At 39.3% G+C, this 13324-nt stretch overlaps 1 protein-coding gene across 3 annotated transcripts in view; it reads left to right on the top strand.

Moving 5' to 3' along the window:
• clocka (clock circadian regulator a) overlaps window positions 1–8260 on the top strand; it is a 28190-nt gene extending 19930 nt beyond the window's left edge. The window contains exons 9-23 of one of the 3 annotated variants that reach the window (XM_026157729.2): window positions 53–173; window positions 272–385; window positions 474–592; window positions 1058–1140; window positions 2860–2966; window positions 3076–3223; window positions 3655–3730; window positions 3811–3955; window positions 4060–4160; window positions 4279–4413; window positions 5237–5395; window positions 5558–5767; window positions 5896–6083; window positions 6316–6580; window positions 7424–8260. In XM_026157729.2, the coding sequence (XP_026013514.1) occupies window positions 53–173; window positions 272–385; window positions 474–592; window positions 1058–1140; window positions 2860–2966; window positions 3076–3223; window positions 3655–3730; window positions 3811–3955; window positions 4060–4160; window positions 4279–4413; window positions 5237–5395; window positions 5558–5767; window positions 5896–6083; window positions 6316–6580; window positions 7424–7636 (2184 nt within the window). In that variant the 3' untranslated portion in view covers window positions 7637–8260. The remainder of the gene's footprint in view (window positions 1–52; window positions 174–271; window positions 386–473; window positions 593–1057; window positions 1141–2859; window positions 2967–3075; window positions 3224–3654; window positions 3731–3810; window positions 3956–4059; window positions 4161–4278; window positions 4414–5236; window positions 5396–5557; window positions 5768–5895; window positions 6084–6315; window positions 6581–7423) is intronic. The other 2 variants (XM_026157730.2, XM_080297909.1) reach the window with 2 other exon arrangements.
• The last annotated feature ends 5064 nt before the right edge of the window (window positions 8261–13324 follow it).

Here is a 13324-nt window from a genome sequence, read left to right on the forward strand (position 1 = left end):
ACTGATGAAACATTTGGTAATAAACATATTCATTGGTTTTGTTTTTCCCCAGTCTGATCTTGTTGATCAGAACTTGTTAAATTTCTTGCCTGTGGGGGAGCATTCAGAGGTGTACAAGGCTCTGTCCTCTCATGTCATGGAAGGAGAAACATTGACACCTGAGTATCTTAAAAGTAGGTTGGATATGTTATCTGTCTTCAGCTGCTGTTTTTGTTCTTCAATTCTTATGTTTAAGCTATTATTATTATTATTATTATTATTGTTGTTATAGCAAAAAATCAGCTAGAGTTCTGTTGCCACATGCTCCGAGGGACAATCGACCCCAAAGAGCCCCCCGTGTATGAATATGTAAAGTTTATTGGAAACTTCAAGTCCCTGAATAATGGTAAGTTACAGTACACGGAGTCAGAATGTAGAGCAGAGATGTTGTGTGAAAGGATTAACTTTGCTTTGTTCCCATTCTTTTTTACCAGTGCCTAACTGTACCCGAAATGGTTTCGATGGAGTGATCCAGCGATCACTTCACTCTGCCTTTGAAGACAGAGTGTGTCTCATAGCCACTGTGAGGCTAGCCAAGCCACAGTTTATCAAGGTGAGAATCTTTAACTGCTTCTCCTTTTATCTGGTTGACACACATTCGGTTTCTTGCTTTAGGGCTCTTAAGGTAGCTTTAATTAGGACAGGGCTCAGCAGTAATGGTCACCTGAGGAAAAATGATTTGGGCCCTTGTCATTTATCATGTGTAGTTCCCTCATGCCTCTGCTGGGAATAACTTTTTTACCTCATTTAAAAAATGGGGGAGGGGTTATGTTGACATATCGCTGTCGTAGAAACCTGGGCTGTTTTACTGGAGATGGCAGAACCTAAATGGATAAAATAAGTTGAAAATAAACCAGAACTTGTATTGCTGAACAAACAGGGATGATTGATCATGTAATTTGTCATACTGCACAAGTTTAAAAGGCTCTTTTTAAGACGATATACTGTGTGTAGTTTAGAGTTGTGTATGTGTATTTTTATGTCTTCTAAGTTCTGTTTTCTCCCCTTGCACCAATAGGAGATGTGCACAGTAGAAGAGCCTAATGAGGAATTTACATCCAGACATAGTTTAGAGTGGAAATTTCTCTTCCTGGACCACAGGTAATTCTTTTCCAATTTATCAGTGTAAATGCATAACTTAATTTTCAGTTTGTGCTACAATGGATCAGTATTTAGTGTTTATTCAAACCTAACCTACTTGATTTGGTGTGAAAGTTGCTGACCTATATTTATAAAGAATGACCTTTTTTTTTGGCTTTTTTGTTAAATCAGAATTGTTGATTTTTGTGAGAGACCAAATCGAAAAAACTCGTGTTTTGTAACACTTCTGTCATTATTTATTACACAGCAGGCTTGCTTTTATGAAGGCTTGTGGTCAGGAAACATAATTATTATTATAAAAGAAGAGTGAGGTCAACCTGGCCCGCTATCGGTCACCAGCATTTTTGCTTTATTTCCCACGGGGCTTCGACGTGGTGCTGATGACTCGGGGTGATATCACTAACACTATCCAAAACCTGTCAGTCACTCTAACTTCAGGATTGATATTTGTTTTTGTTGACTATGTACACAACTACATATTGTACAACATATTGTTTGTAAGCTCATGGATCTGGAATATTTATGTATATATTTTCTTACACAAATAGATGTTTGGGGGGGATAAGAGGATTTGAAAGTAAGCAAGCATTCACTTTTGTATGCCTCTGAAACCATGCACGTTTCAGTTGATATCCTAGGTTATGTTTCAGTGTAGCTAATTCTTTACCTTTATAAAAATAAAATGGAGTAACTTAATAATTTTATTATTTCAAAGATGTTTTTCATAATTAGTGCAGACATTCCTGAGTTTTGGCTGAAATCTCGTTTTGGTAGATCAGAGTGACCTTTGTCCAAAAAAAATGAGTACATTTTAATGAGTTCATCCTTAATTCAAAGTTAATATTTATCCCAGGTGGGACGACATTCCCTCCAGGCATTCCTGATATATTACGTGAATGGGATAGACAACCCAAAAGATCCGTTCTGGCCACAGCTGTCTCCAGCATGGAAGAATAATAATAAAAATCCTAATCAGTGTCGAAATAATGCCTGCATAATGATGCAATAAACAGTGTGACGTGCAAATGTCATTCAGTTAAGGTTGAATGATAGAAGTCCAAGGTTAAGGTGTGTAAGATAAGAATAGTAGGTAGTTCAGAAGTCAGATAGCCTGAGGGCTGAAGCTCCTCCTTCAAGCTTACACCACTTAATATGTTTAAAAAAAAAAAAAGTGTGAACATGAACTCAGAACAACGGCGTCGCGTGTGTTTTCCTTGGGACAGGCCAAATGAAATGAACTACAGGTATAACTGTAACCAGTAGCTAATTTAGACACAGATGTAGTTGGCTCTCATAGTTACAAAAGCTCAATGATCTTATTCAGGGATTAAAAAAAAAAAAAAAAAAGAAGCTTTATCAGCTTTATCAGTCTCATTAAACATTACAACAACAGCTCTTCTGGGCTGGTAGAAAGGTAAACTGTACACCTGAATACAGACATTTCATCCTGGTGAGTGGTGAGAGCTGGGAGTAGCAAATTATCCCAACTCTCATTACTGAAAATGTTTAGGCATGCTACCCTGAACCATTTAGAAAGACACTTGTTTTCCTTATGCTGTGAAAGCATCAGGTGAAGCTACATGCATACATACTCCTTTATTGCTTTATGTTGTCATTTAGGGGTAAATATGGCTGGATGTATGACTTAACGTAAGAACAAGACATTTCCTGATTGACTTCCAGTTAATCATTTCAATAACGTTTACTGTGTTTGTCCAGAGCTCCGCCCATCATAGGTTACCTCCCATTTGAGGTCCTGGGTACATCAGGATATGACTACTATCATGTAGATGACCTTGAGACACTAGCCAAGTGTCACGAACACTGTGAGTACACTTCTGTCAGCGATCACTGAAGCATGGTCAACTCCAGTTATCAACTTCCTCTCGAGCTTCCAAAGCAGAGCATTGAAATCTTCTCTTTGCTTCTGTGTAGTAATGCAATATGGGAAAGGAAAGTCCTGCTACTACAGATTCCTCACCAAAGGGCAGCAATGGATTTGGCTTCAGACCCATTACTACATTACTTATCACCAGTGGAACTCCAGGCCAGAGTTCATTGTCTGCACACACACGGTCGTAAGGTGCATGAAGATTTCCCTCTTGACCCTTTGATATGACATTGCTCACGAGCTAAAACATACAGTCCTCTGTAAAACCCTAGAGGTAGTATAATGACATGCTTTGCTTCCAGTGATGTGGTGTTTTTATTACTATGGAGTAGACAAAAGCTACTGGAAATATTTTTACATATTGAAATGTATAAGAGGCAGCCAAATGCAGCAATATATATATTATTATTAGTAGTAGTAGTATTACAATTGTATTAAACTTTATATTAAAAAAAAGTCATGATTTGTTAATTTTCCATATACTTCTGTTCAAACTTTGAAATCAGAAAGTCTGAACTTGAATTGTTTTAATTCAGGTGTATTCTGGTGATTTCCAGAGCCATAATTATGAAAGTTGTGTCCAACCCTAACTGTGTGTGTCATTAATTGTCTTTGCGCTGCAGTTATGCTGAAGTAAGAGCAGAACAGCGCAGAGAGCTGGGAATTGAAGAATCACCACCTCAAATCACCGCTGAGAAGGTCAGACCAACATGAGGTATGATTTGTAAAAATTAAAGAGTGGACAGCATAGTGACCTTGTGACAATGCATTGTTTGCAGCAATCCCAGGATTCAGGCTCTGAGTCCCAGCTCAACACTTTCAGCTTGAAAGAGGCCTTAGAGCGATTTGACCACAGTCGGACCCCATCGGCCTCGTCTCGCAGCTCACGTAAATCTTCCCACACGGCTGTGTCTGACCCAGCCTGTAAGTACAAGCATCTGTTCACTACTGAGCAAAGCTTGATGTATATTAACTATTTCTTTTTTTATTATTATTATCTGAGCATCATGTTTATATTTGCCCTTCAGCATCACAAATGAAGCTTCAGGGAGATAGGAGTACACCAGGTCGCCAGTCGGTCTCTGCTGTGGAGATGACATCACAACGGAGATCATCTATCAGCAGTCAGGTCAGTGGATGGACAAGCGCACACGCTCTGGTCTTAAATTTCACGATACCTGTATTCTGGGTCATGAGGGATTTCATTAGGACTTAGGACTTTTGTTTGGTGTCTTTAATTCCATCAGCAGTCGATGAGTTCCCAAAATACAGGACAGAACGTGGCGTCATCCATGGTTTCACAACAACAGCCGCAGCAGCCACAACAGCAGCAACAGCAACAACAACAGCAGCAACAGCAACAAGTTCCGACCAACAACCAAGTAAGATATTCACGTCATTTTTTTTTATTGTCTAATATTGCTGATTCTTAAGTATAACTAGCAGACAATGACTGCAGTGGACAGCGTTTTTTTGTTTGTTTGTTTTTTTTAATGCTCAGTTTCACTTCACTATAAAGAACTTCTTTATCCATCATGTCTTATGTCTTCTGTGTGGCACTTGATAAACTGAAGGTCCAACAGCACAATTATGAACAAGAGTAGCCTATGTGTCTGTTTGACACTGCCTTATGACATGGGACAGCCAATGAACATGGATCTGCAAAGCTCTGTATAGCTCCCACGCACTGACATGATGGGGCTGTTAACCCAGGAATGCCTATATTTATATATAAAACGTAGACGTAGTCCCTATGATGCCACCTATTGGTTTGTGGACTACTGTAGCCTGTAGTCTGACCGTCAGCATGTTGGATTTTTAAGTCTTTAAAAAATGTAGGTGAGTTAAATAAAAATATAGCCCCTGCACACAGTTGTCATGAACCGTCAGTTGGCTGTAGAGAACAAAGGAAAGTTTGCAGGCTGTAAATATGTTTATTTTTGCTTTAAAGCTGAGAATTTTATGGGTGTTCACAAATTCACTTGCTTTTATTGCCAACGTTAAGCAGATATTCTTGGAGCTGCAGTTTGAATTGGTTACATTTTTAAGCCAGTGGTCACTGTTGGTTAAAATGTGTTCTGTGGTCAGCATGCAAGAAGTTGTTTGTACTCAGAGAATGTGACCTGAGCCTTAACAATTTGTAAAATATACGTATGGAACATTTAAAATAAACTGCCATACTGTTATGTCTTTATTCTTTAACAGTCAATGGTCCAGTTCTCCAGCCAGTTAGAAGCCATGCAGCACCTGAAAGAGCAGCTGGAGCAGAGGACCAGAATGATCGAGGTCAACATTCAGCGGCAGCAGGATGAGCTGCGGCAGATCCAGGACGAGCTACAGAGGGTGCAGGGACAGAGTCTGCAGGTAGGACTGAAGAGCTGCGCACAAGTGTTGCAAATGAATGATTACATAGCCTAGTAAATATATGAAAGGTTTTCTTTTTAATTGTTTTATATTCAGCTTACATGATGGATGTGTTGCTGTTATAATTAGAGCTGGAGTTCGAATGTGTGATGTGTATCTCAGATGTTCCTGCAGAAAGGGCCTGGAGGACTAAATGTGAGCTCTGTACAGATGGCCCAGGGGAATGGTGGGCAGCAGGGGGGTACACTCAGCATGCAGGGCCAGGTGGTTTCTGCAGGATCTCTGCAAAACAGCATACAGCAACAACATGCTGTGCAGCCCCCATCCCAGCAGCAAACACTCCTACGGGAACAGAACACAGCACTCTCGCAGGTCAGACAGGCTAAACGGTTCTCATTTTGCCTCTCACTGACCCGCTGAATTCATAGCTTAGCTGTGTTTGTTATAGATTTTTCCATCCAGCATGCTCGTGTCATAGACTCCGGTTCTGTTTATTTCAGCCTCAGAGGTCGTCGCACACAGTGCAGCCTCAACAGAATCCACTGCCTGCATCTCTCTACAACACGATGATGATCCCTCAGCAAAGTCCTGCTAACGTGGTTCAGATTGCCACAAGCCTGGCGCAGAATACTGGACCCAACACTCCTGCTGTGGCAACATTTGCACAGGACCGTTCGGCTCAGATTAGGTGTGAATCTTCACATAAATCTATTTGTTATATTTCTTCATAATGAAAATGTTATTAAGTAGTGCTCGAGTTCATTGATGGCACCCTCTGTGGTGCATAATACTTCAATTTAATGTAGTACTAATTTAGGTACAGTGCACTTTTATAGTGAAAAAAGGTCATATATATTGACCTTATGTCAATTTGGGTTAATTAGACTTATCAGACCTGACTAACTTCCTGAACCTTACAGGTTTCCTGCAGGCCCCCAGCTGCTCACCAAGCTAGTGACAGGGCAGATGACATGTGGGGCAGTTATGGTCCCCACAACCATGTTTATGGGTCAAGTGGTGACGGCCTTTGCACCGCAGCAGGGCCAGACGCAGACAATTAGCATTTCCCAACAGGCTCCGCAGCAGCAACAGCAACAGGAGCAACAGATTCAACCGCAGTCTCAGGTCACAGCCATGCAGCAAGGGCAAGCTCCACTGACCCAGCAGCAAACACAGTTCCTACAGGTAACACTGACACAGTAACCACTTATCAGGTGAAGTTTTACTGTATGAAGTTGGCTCGCATACAGGCAGCTTGCTGTTTACGTGATTTAAAATATCCTAATGAATTTTATTTTATATAAATTGAAAATTCTTTGTATGCTCAAAGAACTTGACACAGGAGATGGAGTTGAATGTGAATATTTTTTTTCAGATCTGTTGACAGACGAGGACATTTTCAAAATGTGATTTTGATTAAAATACAATGTTGAAAGATGCAGCTTAGTTTAGATGAATTCCTGTTGACAACAACGATGTTTCAGTTCCATATCACTACTCACTGTTCAATCGGACTCTAACCACAACAAGAGGATGGTGGATGACAAATTAGATCTAGAAATTAAAGTTTAACTTAATGCCACAAGTTACTATTTTTTTAATATAATTAATATACGAGGAGGAACTGATATGCTTTGACTGATGGCCTCCAAAAGCCTGTTTTTTTTTGGTCGCACTACAATCATAAGGCTAAGTATGGTGAGACATAGCGGTCCAGATCTTTTGCTTGTTGTAGTCTATTACATTTCAATAATCTGTAATCTCTAAATAATGGTCTGCTTCAGATACTTTTAAATGGTTAGAAATCCTCTGGTTTAGCCAAGGGACCACCCTGAATAGAGCATGAAGAACGCAGCATGCGCACTCATGTCTCAGTGTCTGTGTATTGTTCAGCCATTACACAGACACTGATTTGCCTGCCTTTCTTGCTTTACAGTGAATCAGCAGAGTCCTAGTTACTGCAGCTTTAAGTTACATCTTGGCTCGTTAGGCTGTGCCGACTAAGCTAATGTAACTTTTTCACTTAAGGCTCCTCGACTCCTTCATGGAAACCAGTCCACCCAGCTGATCCTGCAGGCAGCGTTCCCTTTGCAGCAGCAGGGTACCTTCACTGCAGCAGCCCAACAGCAGCAGCAACAGCATCAAACACAGCAGAAGCAGTTACAACAAAAGCAGCAACAGCAGCTGGCTCCTCACAGAGCAGATAGTTTGTCTGACCGCTCAGCGACACAGCCGCAGTAACTAGCCCAAGCCTATCAGAAGTGCAGTTAACCAAACTCCGGTGTGGTTGATGGGAGTGTAAAGTGCAGTTCTGCTGAAAGTGCACCACTGAAACCTCAGAGGATGAGAAGTGGACACTCTGTTGCTCTGCTTCTCTCACGCGAATCTTGTGCTGTTTGCACTTCACTCCTGAGCCCAGAGTACACCAGAGAACCCGGGATGGGGCTTGCTGTGGCAGCAGGTTTGGCTGTGGAATGAAGCCTTCCCTCCAAGAAAACAGGGCCATACAAGGCCTGCAAAAGACTCCCCCCTACGCCTCCCCTTGTGTCGTGTGTGTCTGTGTTTGGGTGTGTGTGTGTGTGTGCAGGCGCGCATGTGTGCTCTAGTCACCCTCACAGGATTATTTCACAGTTCTCCCGTCAGTGCGGTGGAGAGCTTCACTTCGAGGACGTCCTACAAAACAACCAATTGTTTGTTTTGTATGTTTTTCTTGTAAAACTAATTATGGGTCAGAAAATATTTTTAAGAATGTGGTGTAGATTGAACTTTGACTGTACAGAATATCATGTGTAATATATACTGTAAATATACTGAAGAATAACTAATATTTTATATGATGCATGAAATGAAATGCATAGTCTGTTATTTGCAGCTTTGAATATGCTTTTTTTCTAATACTCAGAAAAAAAGACCTGAAAATGCTTAGTGGCTGATATTTTCACAGACTTCCTTTCTCCTAGGGGATGTTTGTTTGTGTGTCTGCATCAGACAGTGCCGATGCTGTTTGTTGTGTCACAGTTTGTTTAATCCTTGACGCCTATTTTCACACAACTTCACAAAATTATCGACAGAATGATAGAAAAATACTTTAGTTTTTTTAAAGATGTGCTCAAGCACTTAAGACTTGAAATCAATGTGTGAGATTTGTGAATAGAATGGAGGCAACATTAAGCTAAACATATGCAACAGTAAGATCTGCTAACATTATCCTTCATATCATCATTTCTTAATTTTTAGAACTTGAGATCCCTCCATTTCACAGCCATCCATATCGCCTGTGTTGGCACCCAAGGATGCTTTATTTCACCTGTAAACATTTATACTTTTAGATGTATGTAAATATAAAATACTAACCCATTAAATACTTTAGTAAGAGACATGATCTAGTTTTAAGGCATCTAACTGTTTTAGCTGGGCACGCAGAACAAAAAGCATCCACTCTCTCTAGGACTTTCTGGGAGACACCAGTCATCCTGTCAACCCGATACAAAGATCCCATCCTATTCCATTATACCCTTCTCTGAGCTCTGTGGATTATCGGGAGAAGCCAGTTGCTCTGCTTTTTGTAGCTGTGCTGAGTGGTCTGAGATTGTCTTGTGAGAACTGCAGTAACGTTATTTGGCCCCTTGATGGCAGTGACATGGATATATTATGGCTTTTTACATTTAGAAAACAAACGTATGAGTTACATTTGGGATTTCATTTGCAACCTCTCTTCCGCAGACGAGGTGCTGAGCCAGTTCTACCATTGTGCCTTTTGAGAACCAGCACACATTTTGGCAGAGAATCTAATATCATGAAGTGTTCCCAGTAGAAGTAGGTGTTGTTTCTGTGGGAGGAAAATTGAGGCTGTATCTGACAGTGTCTTGGTGTAGACACTTATGTCACTTTGGGTCCCAATTTAAGGGGGCCTTTTTTTTTTTTTTTTTTTGTAAAATGGTGGAAAAACATGTGAACCCAGCTCTACATCATGCACTGGTACCACCAAACCGTTGCTTTTCAGCTCCTTAACACTTGATGGTATTCAGCAGCTGGATGCTAACATCGTCTGCTGATTGATGCTTTGCAGGTAATATTTATTTTTCTAAACTGCAGTTATGGATCGTAAAACATTCAGAGTGAGGACAATGCAAAGCCAGTAATACTCTTTAGGTTCAGAACTGCAAGCACTTAAATATAAGCAGTCATGTGAGCAACTGTCATTGTAATAACACTGATTAAAGCTGCCTTAAGTTTAAAAAAAAAAGATTTTTCAGGACACACTTATATAATATTAGGCCAAATCCAGCAGTACCGGGAAGACGTTTTAATTACCCATTAAATATTTGACAAAAGCTAAAAAGAACCTTGGAGTTCTACAGTCACAATGGAAAGTTGGGGTAAGCCAGACTTTTAGTACACTCACCATAATTTGTATCACTGAGCTAAAGATGGCATTGAGGGGATCAGTGTTACTGTAGACGGAGACCATCACCAGGATCCCCAGCAGACTCAGCCCTACGTGTTCTGGCTTAGTAGGCTTGCTTTGCAGCCTCCTCACCATCTGATCTAATGCACTGCCAGATGGTATGAAGCTGACAGTCCAACCTCCTCTTCATCTGTGTGAAATGATGGGCTGAGCTCAACACATGGCCACAAAGTCAGTCTTTGACATCTGCTACAAGATATCTTGTAAAACCGTGCACTCTTATATCATCTTCCCAGTATTAGAGTGTAGTGTTCACAAAGGGGAAACCCTACCCGATAGCATACGTTTATTTAGAAAGTCAGTTTTGTTCTAGGCCACCTTGAATCCAGCCATTTTCAGAAGACGGAGTCAGTTGTACAGAGTGCTTCAAAGCACTGAAAAGTGAACATTTTATTCCACTGTTCCCAGTTTGTGCAGTACAGCATAGAAAACCCAAGCAAGCATCGAGTGTCAATAGAAAGCGCCTCTACTCTTATTTACTGTTTATTGCTCGAGGATAGAGGAGCCTATCATGATTTGGCACAAGCAGCAGCTTTTCTTAAAGGTTGATGCTGCTCAGGTTGGATTAGGCTGGGAGGAAAATCAACTGTCACATCAACAGCTACAGTTTCTACCACGATAATACCTCTGGGCACTTATGATTCTTCAGTCTAACTAGGCTGTTAATGTCTGAAAGTTCATTATTCAAAACTTCAAATACATTTGGCCTTTTTTCTTTGAATTATTTCTGTGACTTATCATTTATCATTGGCCACATGTAACTACCATTTTCATTAACCTTCATACTGCAGATGGGACCAGATGAAGAATATAGATTTGTATATTTGTCTTGACTTGGAGAAACAATGCTTCAAAGTATCTTCCTTATCTCACAAATCACCTTTTTTTTTTAAACTTAAAATGATAACGGAACAATAATTTTACAAGATTTATCTGTATCTGATTTAGTAAGTTCCCTAAATTACTGTCAAGTACAGAAAAGAGTGAAAGCGAACGTACAGAATGCACCTTTATGATCCCAGATCCCACAAATGATGACAGAACCATTCTGAGTTAATTATTCAATCTCTTTCTTCAGGACAACTCTAAATAAATAATAAAATCCAAATCCGGGACATTAAACTATTAGACATTCTCGCTTGCTAATCTCACCAGCCTCCTGTCAGTGCAAAAGAAAAAAACAAAGCAAAAAGCGCTTGTATAAACTGCCTCCTTGTTTTTAAAACCCACAAATTACATTTTCATTGAATCTCCAATACCTGCTTGCTCCACTGTGATGATTCTGTGCTGCATAAATTGGATTATAATTGGACCTCGTAGTCCTAATTTTCCACATGGCATTTCTCTCCCTCCTCCTTTAAAATCAGTGATCATACTACAACAGATCAGTGTTTGAGTAAGACAACCGCTATCTCCTGTTACGAATTTCTGTAGAGTGGACCTCGTCCTGTGCTGCATGCAAGCAGCACATGCCTACAAGAATGTATTCAGTGTCATTAACGTGGGGACTTCATTTTTCATGAGGAGGCGTATGCCTGTGGGAGGCTTTGCACATTGTAAGATAGGAAATACAGTAAATAAGAGAACTTAATTATTTTTCTATGTGTGGTATAAACTTTATGGAACTATATATATATATACATATATATATATATATATATATAATGAGAAATCAAATAATCTAACTTTTAATGTGCAAAAAAGACAATAATAGAGGTTTGATAAACATTTGAAGGATTTAAACTAACTGTGACATAGACACAAAGACCCCAGAAAGTGCTGGTTAACACTTGGAATCAAATTAAAAGTGTGTGTATATATATATCCATATATATACACATACTTTTATGTATATTTCTTTTCAGTCTTTATTCAGTGTTTATACTGAGTCTTTCCCTGCCAATTAAGCAATAGTGATTTTTAAAAAAAAAAAAAAAAAAAACCCCACAATGACCAATTTATATATATATATATGTATAAGGGCAACTTGGGCTTTTAAAGTTATCTGTGGGTCACTGGCAAGTCTCAAAAACAAGTGGGGGAAATGTTGTCCAGGGAAACCTCAGGACACAAACCCTAAATCAAAGAACACAGTGAATTATGTTCAGTGTTGTGTAGTTCTGATGAAACTCGGTGTTCTCTCTCTCTCTCTCTGCTTTCAGTTCATATTTTTGTGGCTTTTTTTTGGTGGTTTGGCTCAAGTAATTAACTGCTGCAATGCGCTCAATAGCAAAAAACAACATTAAATCTTTCATGACTACATCCCACACAATGTGGTCACACCCTGATTGATGACGGGAGCAGGACTTTTGAACTCCTGTAATGACGTCAGTAGTTCAGGTTTGACCAGAAGATCCAACTTCTGATTTAACTTTGGTAACACATTGAAATCTTTGGTTACATTTGAGATAAAAAAATACACCCTTTGTAAAGAGTTTTAAGTCATGTCTTTTTGAGTTGTTAATTAACCTCTCTCACTACATTATAGGCAAGTCTGATCACGTGGTTCTAGAAAAATGTGCAGATATGAATTAATATATTTAATCGTTATGTGAAGCTGAAAAACACATATGCATGGATTGTTTACTTCAAGCAGAATATTTGAGTTACAAATTGGCAAAACTAATATCTAACTCTAAAACAATCAACTCAATTCAGAGCAGTTAATCTCTTAATCATCAATAAATGCATCTATTACAACTTTATAACCACATAATAGAACCTATTCCAGTTTTCTTTCTAAAAAGCTTTAAGAGTTTGTAGTGAATGCTAAGGCTTCCAGTTTGTTCTTCTATGAAGCACAACTGGGAAATGTTGCACTAAGCATCCACTACTGACACCTGCTGTTTGTTATTAGGTTAAACACCTCAGCTCAACTTTAATTACTGATTATATCCAACATTTAGAAATTGTACACATTAGCATTTTATTGCACTCCAGTGTTATAAAGACACTTAAAGATGACCTATTGTGCTGATTTCCAGCTTCATTGTTTTTTGGTAAATTCTTTAACATTACCGTAGCTTTGCATGACTCAAAGTTCAAAATAATCCGTTTACATTTCATACTGGATGTTGGTGCAACCCCTCAGTACATCCACTGTCTGAAACCACTCATTGTAGCGCTCATCCCTCTGCTTTTCTGATTTGCTGCCCTTAGCAAACAAAGTTTGAACAGTGTGAGATGTGACGTGTTAAGAATGATTAATACTTATTCTCACTGACGACATAAAGGCATGAAAAAAAAATTTTTTTTTGCCATCCATAAATCATTAAGTTGGTATATGTATGTTTATTTCAAAGGGACAATGCATATTAATTAACATGAGCACTAAAATTAATCTTGTAAATAGCCAGATGGATTAATTTTCATCTGTAGTCCCTGCCAGGTTGATGGCATATTAAATGAATCAACAAAACCAAACCCCAAAGTTTGACTTATGGATGTCATTTTTCCACCCA

Source organism: Astatotilapia calliptera, chromosome 23 (assembly GCF_964374335.1).
Source record: "Astatotilapia calliptera chromosome 23, fAstCal68.1, whole genome shotgun sequence".
Taxonomy (NCBI): Eukaryota; Metazoa; Chordata; class Actinopteri; order Cichliformes; family Cichlidae; genus Astatotilapia; species Astatotilapia calliptera.